This window comes from Anguilla rostrata, chromosome 12, assembly GCF_018555375.3.
Source record: "Anguilla rostrata isolate EN2019 chromosome 12, ASM1855537v3, whole genome shotgun sequence".
Lineage (NCBI taxonomy): Eukaryota > Metazoa > Chordata > Actinopteri > Anguilliformes > Anguillidae > Anguilla > Anguilla rostrata.
In genome coordinates, this window is record NC_057944.1 from 25,151,547 (window position 1) to 25,169,523 (window position 17,977).

General features: G+C 49.0%; 1 protein-coding gene across 2 annotated transcripts in view; it reads left to right on the top strand.

Moving 5' to 3' along the window:
- Positions 1-377: 377 nt before the first annotated feature.
- The window catches only part of vaspb (vasodilator stimulated phosphoprotein b), a 27,407-nt gene continuing 9,807 nt past the window's right edge, over positions 378-17,977 (top strand). For both annotated transcript variants that reach the window (XM_064301369.1, XM_064301370.1), the window contains exons 1-3: positions 378-869; positions 15,568-15,739; positions 17,840-17,977. The exon at positions 17,840-17,977 is cut by the window's right edge and continues 43 nt beyond it. In XM_064301369.1, coding sequence (XP_064157439.1) covers positions 865-869; positions 15,568-15,739; positions 17,840-17,977 — 315 coding nt within the window. In that variant the 5' untranslated portion in view covers positions 378-864. The remainder of the gene's footprint in view (positions 870-15,567; positions 15,740-17,839) is intronic.

Below are 17,977 nucleotides of genomic sequence, written 5' to 3' on the forward strand. Positions count from 1 at the left end.
GTGGGGCTATGAGAGACATGAGTACAGGGAATTCTGTGTTCAGTCTGTCCTGAGAGCTCAAAGCAGCCGAAACAAGGTGGTAATATAAGACAAGCCGCGGATGAATGAAGAATTTGAAAGGCTCGTCAATTCAATTATCTGCCTGCCATTAAAATACTGTGCATGAGCAAATTCTGTTTACACGTGTAAAGGTAAATCATAACGGTGCAGATTAAAATCGTGAACAGTGGTCTTTAAATAGTCTAGTTGAAAAACTGTGCAGTTGCCGCTTTAAAACTGTCCCCACAGTCACTATTGCCCATTTAATCCCGGATTGGAGCCGTGGCTTTGAGCCGCCAGGGAAAGGCGGAGTGTTTTTTTTTTTTTTGAACAAGGGAGGGGAGGAGGAATGAACGCGAGCGATAACAGACGGGCTGGTTTAGGTCGCAAATGAAATCAAACAGACCGGGACACCAAAAGAAAAGTCAGACGGCTGCAAAGGCACAACGAAAAAAGAGATAGAGCAAACAGACAGCAAACAAAAAATACTGCATTAATAGAGCCGCAGACAAAAAAACAAGCCCTTAAATAGCCATTCGCTGATGTATTTAGAAAAAAGATGAGTAGACGATACTGATTGGAGTTGACAAGCCCGCTCCGCTACTGAATCCACTCTCCCTCCCCCTCTCCCAAACCAGGAAATCGTCGAGTGTGCTCTGGCTTTCCCCTGTTGGCTCTCCCAGATCCCGGTGTGGGCAGATACATGTGCATTTCGTCGCGAGTATCGACTTTTGTTTTGTTTGTTTTTTTGTTTTTCCAAACTCCGGCAAAAGATCTGAGCCACAAAAAGACAATCAGGGAGAGGATCCACACTCTCGCCTAACAATGAGGTAAAACAGCAAAACTCTTACTTGTTTGAGTACTCGTTTTGTTTTTCGACTATCGCTATTATACACAGTAGGTGAATAGCTACATTGTGTTTGTGTAACCTATGTATGAGCGCGTCATGTTGCAATTCAGTTCGCCTAACCGGTGTCAGTTTGTTATAGTTAATATCGCAAACGGTGTATCCCATGTGTTGCCTCGTTGTATACTGGGTTTTCTTTAGCTACTTGGCTTCATTTTGTGTGGTATCTACACAACTAGTTCACTTAACAGCCAATTATTCAGCGATTGACTTTGCCTACTTTGATTTGTCGGAACTGAAAGAATTGGATCGGAGTCTAGCCTAACTGCCGTTCGCCTGACAGTAGGCTACTCAAGTTTTATGTCCTCTTCCCAGTAGGCTATTGTTGATGTTGGTTGTAGTAAAAGGGGGGTTGGTTAACGTTTCTGGAATATTTTCTAAATACTTGTCAAAAGGAGCTATTCTAAGCTCGACCAAGTCCTAAATATAACTAACGTCACTTCAAAGTAGCCTACAATGCGAGCACTATACCCGTATTGTATTGTGTCCTTTTGTTTAGCTTTTGATCGTTCTAGAAAAAAGTCGCCGCAAACAATGTCACTTACGATTTGTTTTCATGTCGTTGTTCGGCTCTTTGAATAAATTGATCTTCTGTTTATAATATATTGTCTTAAAGCAGTAATTAATCACAATGATGTATTTACACTGGGTCTCCCGCTGTCGTTTTTGGAACAGCACTGCAACTGTTCAACTGCGGCCATAAAAGCGGCGGGCTGCCCAGCCTGCCCTACCTGCTGCCGCGCACCACGTAGCCACCCTGCGGGCAATCCTTCCTTTTCCTTTAGCTGGGAGTTGTTCGGGGCTGTACCCGGAACCGCGCTTTGCTGCGTATGGAACGCTGCAGTGCACGGATACACAAAATTCCACATCCTGTCACTGCATGTGCAGCTTGTAATAGCGTGCTTTCAAGCCGCCGTTCTTTTGCAAAGACCACTCTGGAATTCCGTTTTCGTATGAATGCGATACAACGGGCAATTCCCGTCAATTGTATGGCGTGCTGCCCCTACGAAACGGACGAACGTGACGCAAACGTGCCGACCTCGAACCCGTCCTTATTGCCACTCGCTCTGAGGTGAATCCCCCCAGGGTCCAACCTGTAGTAACCTCGGAATCAAGTCTGTTTCTATACGTGCCTAGTAGGCACTTTGCTCCTCCAGCTAATCTTAAATGTTGTAAGATTGCCTTAACTCACTCTAATAGCAGTTGACCAGTTTTGTACTTGGCAGGATTGTTTGTTTGTTTGCTGAACAGGTTACCCTACAGGGTTGGAGTCCTGATCTGTGGTCACTTCTGGCACTACGATCTTTACTTCACTCTAGTGTGTTTTTCTGCACCTCTGCACCCTGAACTAATGCACTTGTTGTACGTCGCTCTGGATAAGAGCATCTGCTAAATGCCTGTAATGTAATGTAATGTAATGACCAAAAGCTATAATAAACAACAGACATTCGAGTCTCAATCTATATTTCCAAACTGCATATTTTGAGTTCAGTCGTTTGGGGTCAGGCTTATTTGGGTCTATGCCAAACTCTGATGACTACTTCCTCAACCCTGTTATGAAGTTTGGCTTTTTAAGTGTAGAAGTTTGCTGCTGTTGAAGAAAAACGTTTTTAATGCACGTGTGTAGGTTCAAACTGGCCAGTTTGGTTTTTCAGCCTTGTCATAAATATAAACACAAATACAGGCTTGGCAATGTCATGTTTTGCTCAATCTTAATAACAAAGAATGGAATGCTATTCCACTTTCGAGTTCATTGTTTCCTCTTGACGTTATTTACTGAGTTATAGAGTTGCCATATCTGTCACATTGTATTTTCAGTTGGTAAAACTCTATCACAGTCTGTACATTGGCCTTAATGGACAGAAATACAAGTCATGCATATAGCCTGGAGGTTCCAGAACTGTGTGTCATGTGAAGGTTTAAAATGGGTAGCAAGCTGCATATGGAACACTGTATTACATTGTATGTAATACCTCACATTGACATTCACCAGGTCTGGTTAAAAGCTTTTCTTGTTGCATACACACACACACACACGCACACACAGCAAATCTTGCATGTCAGAACTTTGGAGTAGTTGCATTATGCATGTGCAGTCATTTGTTTAATTCCATATTTGAACCCCTGTTTGGTCATTTTTAATAAGGGGTGGGTCACCGAAAATGCAGTTGCATATTAAGTGAGTTGTGGACTCAGGAAACCTGGCAACCCCTTGCTGCAGCTACATGGCACTACGGAATTCGTACGCCGTTTGTGGCTGATAAGGACTCGCTTTTGTGTTTGAGTCACGCCCGCAATTCCACGCCTGCGCAGCTGCCCTGGCCTTGGACGCAGTCAGCCGCTGCCCCTGGTGAGTCGCAGAGCCGTTACCGTAATCGCGCCTGTGTGTCTCTGGGTCGTCGGCCGCACAGGAAATGCACCAGGCCCCAGTGACAGCCGCGGCACGATTCATCAGCTTCGGTGGAGACGCCTGCCCCAACCTGCCCGCCACGTCTCGGGCTGAATATCTTTGCCCCCCGGCGAGCTCTGGCGCGCTCTGGAGCTCACAGGGTCAGGGTTTGACCCAAAAAGACCTCCAGCCTGTGGCGCCAGGGGTCCTCCACACCCCATCACTGGTGAAAGCGTGGCACAGGGCATCAGAGGCTGGGCACCAGGCTCAGGGTCAATTCTGTTTTTATTTCCGATGATTGGCAAAGAATGCCAATTAAGCTCTGTGAATTTTCAGCTGTTTCATTGAATTTCAGTTTCCTGACTTTGCGGTGACTCTGCTGTGTCTTCAGGCCACACTGACGACATCATCTGCCTTCAGCATTAATGGACATCTGCCGCCGTACCTTTAGAACTGCCCGCGTGTCCAATCACAGCTTGAATTATTAATGCATTTATTTATTATTGGAGAAAAATGTCAATACCTTTTTAAGAGAGAGTCTTGGGGGGGGGGGGGGGTGGGAGTGCAATGTGGGGTGGATGGTTTTTAAAAGGCAGCTTTAAATATGCTGATTAAGTCAGACAGAACACTTTCCCACACATTTATTTATTTATTTTTTAAATCAATTTTGCAGTCTTAGGTGTCTTGAAATGCGATGTGGGGGCTTCGTCAGTTGCATTGTGCAGCTGTACTTTGTTGCAGTGGCATAATTTTTAGTGGGCATTTCTCCTTTGTTTACTAATTCCATCTTGGGCAACAGAGAGGGCTTGATTAGCATATTTACTGCAGCTCTCCTGCCTTTTTGGATTGCTGAGTTCCGTCACACTTGGGGTTTGGAGCGGCCCTATGGTCTGTGACTGCCTCTCCCCCCACCCCTCCGCCCCCACTCTCATGCTTTTACTCTGGAGGTATTGATCCACAGTCCGGTTCTCTCTCACTGCTTCCATTTGCTTCCCCTCTTGTCCGCACACAGCACTGCCTCTTCACTATACAGGAAACCATAAGGAAGCTCATAACCATGGTGACGGCACCGTTTTTTCCCCACCCCCAGAAGGAAGAAACGGGCGTGGGTTTGTCTCGTGGGGAGCCCGTTTCTGCAGCAGGGGTTGGTTATGACCTGATGTGTTTCTGTGGAAACGGCCAGCGCACCCAAACTCTTCCACCCTTGGGTGGCTGGGCTTCAGGCAGACCCCCGGGCCCCGAACTCAGAGCCTGCTGTTACTCTGATACATACTATATCCAGCCTGCCTGCCACTCCAGGACACAGCAGCCCGGAGAGGTGCTCACGGAGAGAGAAGCGCTTCAGGAGGTTCTGTGGGTGCGTTAATGCCAGGGAAAGCTTCTGATTGGGTGTGTTTAAATACCAGCCTTATCAGGACTATTTGCTTGGCATGTGTTTAGTGTGTCCAGCCATACACTTTTTCTGCAGTTCATTCTGAAATGCTGAGAAATAGCTTTTTTTTCCCCCTGGATGCTTTCCTGTCATATAAATTGTCCATACATGTGTAAAATGACCAGTGGGAGGTAAACTACATCTAATCCCTTCAGAATAGACATATTTTGAGCTGACGTTTTGTGAGTGTGTTATTTGGATGGTGGTAAAGTTAGTTGGTGGTAAAATATGTTTTTTTCATTATGGCTGTTCTTGTGTTTAATCACAGTGATGCTAGTTTGGACATGATTCTTTATTGCCTCATTTGATTTGTAGTCATACTTGTAGCCTTACGTCATACATGGAGGTTTTCCAGCCGTCTCCATACATTAATTTACTATGCAGTTACTTCATGGCAGAATTCAGAGGTGACTTGTGTGCGTGCGTATTGGCATTGTTCTTTTTGTTGCTGCCAATGTGCCTCGTGATTGGCAAAGCCACTCTGTGGGTTCTGTTTGAATGCTGGTTGAGTACTGTAAGGTGACAACACCAACGTCTCTATTCTACTCTCCCTGACCCCTGTCACTGGAAACGAAACGCCACTTCCTTCCAAGTTCCACTGGCCTCTACTTTAATTGCCTGTATAAATAGGCCTTTGATTGCGTGCTCCAAGATTAGACAAGCCAAGAAAAATAAAGTTGAAATCATTCAATATTTCTGTTGAGCTGTTGTATTAAATAATGTTATTGCGATCTCTTTTTTTTTTACCCAATTATGGTCCTAATTCCTCTGTCCTCCTGGCTGGTTCAGAGGGGTGAGTATTCCGATTGGCACGTCTAGTGGTGTTGGGCCGGGGAGTGTTCAGGTATGTGAGGCGGTGTCGAGTCTCCGTGCCGAGGGTAAACAGGAAACAGCTGAGCCACCCTTGCCGACCGCTACTGCTAGTTGCACAGAGAGAGGGAGAGAGAGAGAGAGAGAGAGAGAGAAAGCGACAGAGCGACAGAGAAAGAAGGGGGACAGAGGGAAATAGACAGAGCCCCTTTTGGAGATCCCTCTGCCTATGCCATGTCCTTGTTTTTCTCAATCTTCCTCACCAGCTGCAGTTATTCTCTTCTCTTTCTCCTTTGCCCTGTTTCCCTGTTTAAAGCTGGGGTGTGAGCCATATCGAATGCGGCTTTATGATATTAGCCAGAGTCAGTTTACACACAGACTTTGTGACTGCAGTAGTAATGCATATATCCCTATTCCACAAAGGACGTAGCAAGCTTGGTTCAATGCCTTTTCAGTCGTTCGTGAATGAAATTACTCCTTTGTGCTCACTGTGTATCTCATACTTTTGTTTCTCCCCAAACCCTCAAGTGAGTTTTAATTCAGTGTTAAAACGGCTGGGGAATTAATGGGCTCGTAACGTAGAGGTTGCAGGTTCAGCTCTTGGGTTGGACACAGCAAATGCGTCGTTGAACAGGGTGCTTAACCTGAATTTCCTTCGTAAACGTGCAGTTGTAAAAAGTCATTTTATAATAAAAAAAAAAAGATAAGTTAGCCAAGTAAGTCATTCTGCATTGGAGCATCTGCAGAAAGAATGATAAATTTGCCTATGAAAGAGCAGAGCTGAGAGGAACGCTTTAAACTGCTGCGTTCCAGAAGGCCAGGCGTTTGTGGGGAAGAGGGAGACTCTTAAGATGCAATCTGGTCACTCTTGGGAACATGACTGGAGCGCTGAATTTGGCCGGAATTCTCCTTTCTCACCACAAATGCCAACTCCAGTGGGTTTGTTTGTTCACAGGAAGTCTGACTTGATAACGGAAACTATGCATTACAGGATGATCTTAGGGAGTCGTGTTTCATTTATTCATGTTATAACCCGTTGCAGTTTTGTCTCGAGACTACAGTGCATGTTTGGGTGGTGCAGAACTGAATAGTTTTATCGTGGGAGATTTACACCACAGGCTCCTCGGGGTTACAGCTGAGAATTTGCCCACGTCCCCTTTGTGTGGACCAGGCTCTGTTCTGTCTCCACTCTCTCCAGTCTCTCTCCTCTCTACCTCTTTACTGTCTCTTCTCTCTTTCTGTCCGGTGTCATCTAATTTGTCTCCAATGTGCTAACCCCCCATTCTCTCTCTGTGTGCAGAGAAGGTGTCTGTGTGGTATAGTGGTTAGGGAGCTGGGTTATTAACCGAGTGGCTCCAGGTGCAATTCCTATGTGGGCCACTGCTGTACAACAACATAACCCCAACTGCTCCCGTAAATATCCAGCTGTATAAATGGCTTGTATGTTTTAAAAAACAAAACAAATATGCCTTAGCATATATAAGAATACACTCTCTTGGAGTGGGGCAGCATGTTCCCCTGCCAGCATGGATGGACAGAGCCCTGGGGGACATATTACCATCAGCCCGGCTGATTTGGGGAAGTCTTAATACGCACATGTGGGACACACTGAGTCACCAACTCTGACTGATCCCAGAGCAGTCACTGTAGAGATGTATGGTGGGATGCAAGGACTATGGCTGATCCAGGACCTGTTTCAGGCAGGGTCTGGCTCACAGCAATGGAGACGGTAGCTGGTAGCTGATGGTTCTGTGGTTGTCTGATGCAGTCTGTCTTCACATCTTTGGGGAGGGGAGTGATGTAATGACTGCGCTCGGGCGGGAATGCACTCTGGAAACGCAACGCGGCTAAAATTCGGGGAAGTGCCGTGGTGGAGGCTGGTTGAGCTCGGGCCACAAACACTTATTCCAGCAACCGCTCTCTCCCTCTTTCTCTCTTCCTCCCTCGCTTGCTCTTTCTGTCTTTCGCTCTTGCTCTGTTCTCTCTCTCTCTCTCTCTCTCTCTCTCTCTCTTTCATGCCATCTCATCCTAATCCCACGTGGACAGAAAGATGTGTGCAAGTCCTCTGTGAGTTAATTTAGATGAATCTTTATTGTAATCCCAGTTGAGGAAGACTAGGATGAGCATTGTGGGTGGTATAAGAGCATTTTAAGAACATCAGAAATAAGGTTGATGGGCAGATGTCAGGCTCTCCATCCGTGATCTTTTCCCATGAATCCAATCGCTGCCTACATTCCAGCTCATACTGGGTTACTGTAAAGTTTGGGGCCAGTGGAGGGGCTCGAAAAGGGAATATCATGGCAATGCTGTGTCTATGGTGGCAGAGCAAGGCATTATGGGACAGTGGACTGAAATGCCTCCCGGGAAATGCCTCCTGAGCTTGTGGCCCAGTCGAGATGTGGGGCTGATGCTTGTGGCCCAGTTGAGATTCTGGGGCTGATCCACGCCCTGTTTTTGGGGGACGAGGGGCGCCTGATCCTCGATGTGAAATGGAGAGGGGAACAGGAGGACACCCCAATCCTGTTTCTTCTGTCTCTCCCCCCCTGCTCCAATATAATCTTCAAACCAGAGGTTTACATGAGACTGTTTAATTTAACGAAATGCTGAACCTTGCGTTAGGGATGCGTTTTGACTTGCAGGAAAAAGTCAAGTAAGCATTTCTCAGCCTAAAAAGGACTGTCAAAAGTCCCGCCCCTTTATCGTCAGGAGGGGGAGGCTGTGTATGGCTGTAAAATTGGGGGGTGGGGGTCTTCCTCGGGTACTGGGTAAAGGGCCTTGTGGCGTTGGGGTACGGCAGAGAGAGGGAGAGAGAGGGAGAGAGAGGGGGAATAGCTGGGATTGCCGGCATGCCTGCGGAGAGCTGGAGCCCGCAGTGCCTTGGACAGCAAGCCGGGGCCTGCTTCAGCACAGCCTGAGAGGGAGGAAAGTTACTGGGAGAGGGGGAAGCCAAAGAAAACCTAACCCCCCCTCCCTCAGAGAGTCTGCATGGTGCTGTGCGGGGCAGGGCGGTGAGGAGTGGCAGGGTGCTCCGCTCTGCGCTTCTGTCGCCGTGGTACTGGTCGTTTCGGGGGCATTGTGGTTGCCTGAGGGAATGCAAGGCTTTTGTAGTGCCGTTTGGTGGTCTCATTGTGTGTGTGTGAGTGTGTGCACACTTGTGTGAGTGGACTTTGTATGTGCATGTTTGTGCGATTCATGTGTGCATGCGCGTATGTGCACGTGTGTGTGTGTGTGTGAGTGTGTGTGTGTGTGTGTGAGTGAGTAGGTGTGTGTGTGTGTGTGCGTGTGTGTGTGTGTGAGAGTGTGTGAGTGATAGTGTGTGTGTGTGTGTGTGCGTGTTGTTGTGGTGTGTGCAGTGCTGTGAGGTGTAGTGTTTGTGGGTGCGTTTCCCGTTGGAGATGAGGCAGTGACTGTGTGGTAGGTAGTGAAAGGGCCCGTGGTCCACGGTCACACCGTTGCTGTCAGAAGGTAGCCCCTTGTCAGGTGCAAATGGGCGCAGAAGCACGTTTGCAGTGCAAATGACGAAGTTTTACGATATCTACATCTTGAAAATGATGCCTCTATTTTTATCCAGGTCGAGACACTACAGCTGTTATTACGTCATTTTAGCAAGTTTTTTTTTCTCCCCTGTTTGAGTGTATGGTTATTCTGGACCTCTGGATTTACGTCAAGGATATTTTAAAAAATTAGACCTAGACCCAGAGTCCAAAGCCACTGTGCTATTGAACAAATGTACAAGGCTTCACTGTGCTATAGAGCGAATGCACACAGGCGTCACTGTGCTATATTGCGAATACACACTGGCTTCACTGTGCTATAGAGCTAATACACACATGCATCATCACTGTGTGTGTGTCTGTGTGTTTCTGTGTCACTACCTCTCCCAGTTCCTCTTTACATTATATCCCATCTGGTTTCCCACTCTGGCTGACACATCCAGTTCCCCCAGTATAACACTGTTAGCGTTAGTCAGGCTAACTTTAGCCCACACATTCAGTTCACCCAATGTAGCGCTATTAGTGTTAGTCAGGCTATCATCAGACCACACATCAAGTTCATCCAGTGTAGCACTTAGCATTAGAATAGCTTTAACCTCATATTTTTTTGAAATTTCAAAATGTTCTTCATCACACACAAAAACTGTCTGGGCCAATCTGACAACTTCAAATAAAACAGAAATAACTTCAATAACTCACTTTAAATTATTTGAAATTATCTGTAGATCCAGTGGTGATAACACATGTGAAAGTAAAAGATGGAGACAATGGAATTTATTTCTAATTAGTTTCCGCATTCATTCCAGTTATGCTTATGATTATGAGTTGCATATGTATCCATGACAACGGGTTAGTACATGGCTGACATGTCTGCACAGGCCTTTAATGCCTGCCGTGTGCACACAAGCCTTGCGTAAGCCTGGACTTGCACTTGAGCTGGTGGTGTACCGTGGGGAAGGGTGGGTGTTGGTGTTGACCGTCAACAGTGTTGAAGATTGCCAACGGTGTTAAAGAATGGGGACAGTGTTGAAGTTTGGGAACTGTGTTAAAGTTTGGGAACAGTGTTGAAGAATGGGAACAGTACTGAATTTTTCGAACAGTGTTGAAGAATGGGAACAGCGTTGCAGTTTGGGAATAGTGTTGAAGAATGGGAGCAGTACTGACATTTGGGAACTGTGTTGAAGAAAGGGAACAGTGTTGAAGAATGGGAGCAGTATTGAAGTTTGGGAACAGTGTTGAACAATAGAAGCAGTGTTGAAGTTTGGGAACATCACTTATGCTGATGGAGTGGTGACGGACCATGGTGTCAGATCTAATGTTGGTGTCGGTGCTGATGGGGGAACTGTGTCAGTGCTGATGGGTGAACTGTGTCGGTGCTGATGGGGGAACCGTGTCGGTGCTGATGGGGGAACTGTGTCAGTGCTGATGGGTGAACAGTGTCGGTGCTGATGGGGGAACTGTGTCAGTGCTGATGGGTGAACAGTGTCGGTGCTGATGGGGGAACTGTGTCAGTGCTGATGGGTGAACTGTGTCGGTGCTGATGGGGGAACTGCATCGGTGCTGATGGGGGAACCGTGTCGGTGCTGATGGGGGAACTGTGTCGGTGCTGATGGGGAACCCGTGTCGGTGCTGATGGGGGAACCGTGTCGGTGCTGATGGGGGAACCGTGTCGGTTCTGTTAGGGGAGCCGTGTTGATGCTTGCTGTGGAGAAGCGTGTCGGTGCTGATAGAGGATGGTGTCTGGTCCAGAGAAGCACGCTGCTGCTGATGGGGGGCCCATGTCAGGGCTGATGGGGAATGATGTCAGATCCTGGTAAGGTGATCTGTGATGGTGTCAGTCAGGATCTTTCCTCAGTATTGGAGGAGCCCAAGGGCTGGTTCCTGATTGGGCCCGGCCCCTGCGCAGCTGGACACAGCACTGCTGACCCCTGACCTTTATACCCTTTAGACCTCTGCATTCCCTGCCTTTCCTGAGCAGGGACTCCCCTGCAGCCTGCCACTCCATCGCACTGGGGAGCACACTCACCATGCAGCGACACGTCAGCCTGTCAGTGCAACAGAAACAGGAAGTCCAGTAGCACTGACTGCCCTGCCTGGGTGTGGACAGCAGGTCCCTCTTTCCCTTAGCCACTCAGTGTGGGGAGCTGTTGACTGGTTTAGGGTCTCAGGGGCTGTGTGATCATGTGGCTCTGACCAAAGGACTCATCACTGCACAGACACACACACACACACGCACACACACCCACCTTTACATTCAGAGACTTGAATCCCTCTCAGCTGGAGCAAAGCATCACATCATATTCCCTGGAAAAAAGTGTCACACACAGAGAGAGAAATAGAGAGAGAGAGAGAGAGAAAGAAAGGAATAAAGGAATAGGAGGAAGGTTGGGTGGAATTGGGTGAAGGAATAAATCACAAAAGGGGAGAAACTGGCAGTGTGGGAAAAAAACAGATGGACTGAGAGGGTGAGAAAGAGGGAGAGGGTATGACAAAGGAATGGGGCAAAAACAGATGGCTGTGTGGAAGGTGCGAATGAAGAGTAGGAGGTACAGGTAAACAGTGAGAGAGAGATAGAGAAGGCGGGAGGGAGGGAAGGAGACAGAAAGCCAGCGGGCTTGACTATACTTGTCAGAGCTGGGATGGTTGTGTGCAAAGCCTTATACAGACATTTCTGAAAGTGTGCTGCAGTTTCCTGTTAACCCCTCAGTGTCTGAGCAACTGGCCTCCATTTAGGCTCCAGAGACAAAATAATGAGTCCAGCTGAGTATCTGTAGATTGCTTTTGGTAAACCTGTCTCTGCAAAAAGCATATTGACATATTTTCAAATCTCAAAAAGATCAAATAGATCTATTTCTAGATATCCTAATTGTTGTTATTTGTAGTTTTCCATTTCAAATCTTTTAGTTCAATACTCCCTCAATGTAAACACAACCATGTTAGAAAATGCAAAACATCATCTGAACAGTTCTAAGTGACAGTTCACACAAAGGACTAAATTTGAATATCCTATTTATGGAAAAATACGAGTTTGTTTTGCTCAGGACATGGCTGTGTGTTCATTGTGTTTCTCTGCTAAACCGGCTAGCACAACAATCTATGCGCTTATTGTGTGTGTGCCTGCCTGTGTGTCTGTCTGTCTGTCTGTTTGTGTCTGTGTTTGTTTGTGCACTCTGTGCGTGTGAGCTGTCTCAGCTGCGCAGACAGACCTCAGTGTGTGCATGCGCAGCTGGAGCAGATGTGACTCAGGCTTTTATATGGGAGTGTCTGCAGCCGCCAGCATCAATAATTCACTCCCTGTCAGCCCCCCCCCCCACCCCCATCTCATTCCACCATTAAAAATGCATCCCTCTCTCTCTCCCTTTCTCTCTTGCTCTCTCTTTTCCTTGTCTTCCTTTAATGTAGTACTTACTTTCCTCTGTCTCCAGTTTTCATTCACATCACATTTGGGCCCCTCACCACACACACACCCTCACACTCACGCATAAATGCACACAGTGTATGTATGCATGAGTGTGAGTGCGTTCCGAGCGTGTGCTCTGTGTTAGTGTCAGCTCTGTGTGAGTTATTGGTGTATCCTCCGTGTGTGAGTGTGAGCTGTTGGGATAGCTCAGCAGGCCCTTATAAGGTAGTGCTGGAAGCAGGAAGTGGCTGGGGGCCGTGGTGCTTTGTCACAGGAAGTGGGAGATTATATCATGGCCTGCACTGAGTACAGGGAAGAGAGGGGAAGATGTTTGGAGAGAGCAGAGGAAAGGAGAGAGAGAGCTCATCGGCATTCCAAGTACAAGGATATGACACTGTGCCGTGTCACTGCAGCTTGTGGCTTTGAGACCCCTGTCTGTCTGTCAATCTGCCTGCCTGCCTGCCTCTCTGTGCGTGTTTCTGTCTGTCTGTCTGTCTGTCTGTCAATCTGCCTGCCTGCCTGCCTCTCTGTGTGTGTTTCTGTCTGTCTGTCCGTCTGTCTGTCAATCTGCCTGCCTGCCTGCCTCTCTGTCTGTGTTTCTGCCTGCCTGCCTGCCTGCCTGTCTGTGTTTCTGCCTGCCTGCCTGCCTGCCTGCCTGTCTGTGTTTCTGCCTGCCTGCCTGCCTGCCTCTCTGTGTGTGTTTCTGTCTGTCAATCTGCCTGCCTCTCTGTGTGTTTCTGTCTGTCAGTCTGCCTGCCTCTCTGTCTGTGTTTCTGCCTGTCTGTCTGTCTGTCTGACTGTCTGTGTTTTGGCCTCCTGTCTGTCTGTATGCCTGTCTGTGTTTCTGTCTGCCTGTCTGCATCTGTCTATGTTTCTTCCTCCTGTCTGTCTGTCTGCCTGCCTGCCTGCCGCTCTGTTTGCGTCCCGCCTCTCTCCGACAGCACGGCAGTCAGTTGTTCGCTTTGCAGGCTGCACGTTTCGGCGCCGGCAGATGCGCGCAGGAGTCAGACGCGTGTTGCTCCTGTGTCTGTGAGGGTAGCATTGTGTGGCCTTGATGGCTGTCAGACAGAGCAATGTGCTGACGCACCACAGCGCCTGCAGGGCGTCAAGCTGGCGGCCTTCCAGGCCCTGCGTGTGCGTGCGCCGCGCATCTCTCCCGCGCCTCTCGCTTACCGCCGTCAGAGACTGCGCTGGTCGGGGCGTACGGTCGCCTCATTCAGAGCCCGTTTAAAGAGAGGAAATTAGACACTCCGCTACGGTGTTCAGTCTCGGCCTGTACCTGTCTGCCTCCTGAAATATGTGGCTTGGAGTATGTTTCCTGAGGCAAGGGAATTTTTAAATAGATCAGTGGCTCTTCGCTCTTAATCTAGGGCTTAGAGAGTTTGGACCAAGGCTGAGCTTTAACCTGGCACAGTGGCCCAGTTTGTAAAAGAATCTGCTGTGCTGTGTGTGTGTGTGTGTGTGTGTGTGTGTGTGTGTGTATATGAGTGTGTGTGTGTGTGTGTGCGTGTGTGTGTAGAATCTGTGCAGGTGGAAGGCGCCAGGGCCGCTCTCTGGCTGACCCATCGCCACGGGAACGGCAGGCTGATTCCTGCCTTTGTTTTCGGCCTCTTTGGCTTTGGATCGGAGAGGAATGATTGTTTTCACCCCCAAGGAAAACCCTCCATGCCTCTGGCATCTGGAACTAGCATCAGCGCACATGTGGAAATGTAAACAGGCCCTGCAGGAGCCGCTCTGTGGCCTGTCATGTTTATGCCTCGCCGTGACGCCGTTCGTTTTTGTAATTCCACTTTCTCTCCATCCTCTCGGCCTCTGCCGTTTCTCTCTTCTGTTGTGTCTCTCTTTCGCTCGGCCTTCTCTTTTCTCCCTTGGTTTTTCTCTGCTTTTGGGTGCGTTTCTGAGCTTGGTCTCTGAGCTTTCCCAGAGATTTCTTACACATAATCATTTGCACAACCCAAAGAATATTCGCAGATGGAAAAAGAGTGGTGGTGACTTGGGCACCTTTAGTTTCCTGCGGGCTTAGATGGGTCGATGTGACGGTGGCCCAGCGGCGGCTCATGAAGGAGCCGGACCGCCATGCGTGTCCCGCTGTGGCGCGGTCGCTGTGGCGTGGTCGCTGTGGCGCGGTCGCTGTGCAGCGCGAGTGCGGTTCACGGGCACCTGTCTCGGGCAGACCGCAGGAGGACCGCAGGTCTCTGAGGATTAGGTCCTGAGCAGTGAGGTGGCGGAAACCCCTTTGACTGAGACCCTCTCAGGACGATATTATTAGCCAATGGGTGCTGCTGTTAATGGGAGTTGGCAGTGGTAGACTAGCGGTTTGATTCTGGATCATCAGCATGGCACTGATGGTTAGCTGCACTGCTGCCAGAGAGCATACCAACTCCTCTGTCCCTCTCCTCCCTCCCTCCCTCTGGTTCCTCTCTCTCTCTCTCTCTCTCTGGTTCCTCCCTCCCTCCCTCCCTCTCTCTCTCTCTGTGTCTAGTTTCTCTCTCTCTTCTTCCTGCTCTGGTAGCCCCGCTGGCTAAGTGCTGACTGCGGCCTGGCAGCCTGTAATCAGCTTGCTGCATTGCCCCGGGCAGGAGGAGTCCAGGCTGCAGAACTCTCCGGACTCGACCGGCAGGCAGCATGCCTGCAGTGTGCATACAACACAGCCCTCAGCAGGGGGCACCGGTGTGCTCTTAAGAGAGACCGGCATGGGAGTCGGATTCTGTCCCAGCTTCAACCCCAGTCTCAGCACCAAAGAATGATACAGTGAGATTAGGTTCTTGCATTTGATTGGTGCTAGCAAGTCTCAGCCAGTCTTATTTTATGGGTCAGTGGCTCAGTTGACTTGAATCAGTTGAATCACCTCCTCCAATTACAGCCCCACCTGCACAAGGGCATGATGTCATAATAAGTACCTGAACATTACCGGGTGTATTATCAAAACATTCCTGGAAGGTCAACGGGCTTGTGTAGCCAATGATAAGCATGAGATGAAAACAATGAAATGAAAATAGTGGTAAGTGCAACAGTAATGTGAAAAGTAAGAACCTCTGTGTCTCTGTCTCTGTGCGTTTCTGTGTCTGTCCGTGTGTGTCTCTCTGTGCGTCTCAGTGAGTCCAGTATTTGCCAGGCCCGGGCCACGGTGATGATCTATGACGATGGCGGTAAGAAGTGGGTCCCGGCTGGAACGGGCCCGCAGAGCATCAGCCGGGTGCAGATCTACCACAACCCCTCCAGCAACGCCTTCAGGGTGGTGGGACGCAAGATGCAGACGGACCAGCAGGTACTGGGGAGGAGGGGGGGGGGGGGCGGTGCTGACGGGTGCACACACACACACACACACACACACACACACAGGAAGGAGGAAGTGCACATTGATAATGAAATGCAAATGAAAATTACTATTAAACAATTATTTTGAGTGTAATTTTGCTTTTAAAGGTGGAGTGGCTTCTTGAGCTGGAATTAATGGGCAGGGCTTTGTAGTCCTGGTAAATGATGTGTGTGCAGGTACGTGCGTGTGCGCACACCTGTGTGTGTCAGCATACGAGTGAGCGCATGTGTGCGTTTGCTCAACAGAAGATTGAACAAAGTTACTGTTTGGGTTCCTCAGTTCCCTGATCACCATGGGGAACACAGACTGTGCAGCTCTGACTCACCCCTGCCTCCACCTGCTCTGTCTGCACAGCTCTGACTCACCCCTGCCTCACCTGCTGTGTCTGCGCAGCTCTGACTCAGCCCTGCCATCACCTGCTCTGACTGCGCAGCTCTGACTCACCCCTGCCTCCACCTGCTCTGACTGCACAGCTCTGACTCACCCCTGCCATCACCTGCTCTGTCTGCGCAGCTATGACTAACCCCTGCCTCCACCTGCTCTGACTGCGCAGCTCTGACTCACCCCTGCCTCCACCTGCTCTGTCTGCGCAGCTCTGTCTCCTCCCTGCCTCCACCTGCTCTGACTGCACAGCTCTGACTCACCCTTGCCTCCACCTGCTCTGACTGCGCAGCTCTCACTCACCCCTGCCTCCACCTGCTCTCACTGTGCAGCTCTCACTCACCCCTGCCTCCAGCTACCTGTCCACAGGTCTTACTGTATGCAAAGGCACCCTCACAGCTGGAACATCTGGCAGCATGGAGGTGGCGGAGCCTGGTGTGTGGGTGGGTGTGTGCATGTTTGCACAGGCAGAACATTTCATTGATAACAGTCATATAAGTAACACGTTTAGGGAGGAATACATATTAGTGCTGGAAATCATTCGGATTAAAAAAACAATACTCCAGTCAAAACAAAACAGAATGGGGTATGTAGTCATGACTGTCTCTTCTCACAAACTGCTTCTCCCACCCCCCCCCCCCCCTTCATCCCATCCCTTTCTCTCATACTTTTGGATCCTCGTTCCCCTTGGACGATACTTCCTGTGAGACAGAGAGAGCTCTGCCATTTCCTGTATTAAACTGGCCAAGACAGAGAATGCCCTCTCTATCTCTCACTAGCAGCATCTCTCTCCCTCTCTCTGTCCTTATCTGTCTCCATTTGTCTGGAGTTCAGTGTGGGAGGGCGGTTGTATGGGTGTCATTCCCTCTGTGTAAGCTGTCAGCGCCTCTTTTTGGCTGCACGGGGCTGGCCTCTCCTCCATTCTCTGGAATTCAGGGCTATAAAATAAACAGAGAGCAAAAGCGTCGGCAGATTGGGGGTATTTTTTGCTGCTGGTTGCGGTCCCTCTTGTGGACACGTGCAGTACTGCGACGCTGTGTGAGTATCACACTGCCCGCCCCAGTCCCCTTGCAGTTCAGCAGGATTCTCTCAGTTTTGACCAGTGTGTCAGATCTTGCGGCAGCGTATGATTTGACGGTCCGAAAGTAAGGCAGCTTGGCAGAATGCCCTATTTGTGGTTTAATTTAACTTGATGCCATGTATTTGTGAGTCTTGTTTTATTAATGGCCTTGTTTAACATAGACACGCTAACACAGTTTTGCTTTCTGGGATGTGAATGTGAAGCGACAGATTATTCACTGTGAGTAGCACATACATCCTAATGTACCAGCCTCATCAGAGGGTATTTCTGTGCCTTCATGCTGATTATACATATGAATGCCTCTGAATTCTTTCCTGCTTGCTAAAATTTAGTTCAGCTAATCAAAAAAGGAAAAAAAGTCACAGAATTGCAGATCTATTTAAGGGGATGGGACACGTGTGTGGTGATGGGCACATGTGTGTGGTGATGCAATGCATATTTACTCTGCACACTTGGTGTCTGGGACAGCTGATTCAAGATCCCCACGCCCAGGCCTGATCCCACTGCCATCTGTTCCATTGAAAAACAGTGAAACTGATCTGAGATCAGTGCCTCAGGATGGACTGACGTTCGCCTTCTCTGTGCAGGTGGTGATAAACTGTCCAATCCAGAAGGGGTTGAAATACAACCAGGCCACGGCCAACTTCCACCAGTGGAGGGACGCGCGGCAGGTGTGGGGGCTCAATTTTAGCAGCAAAGAAGACGCAACGCTGTTCGCCACCAGC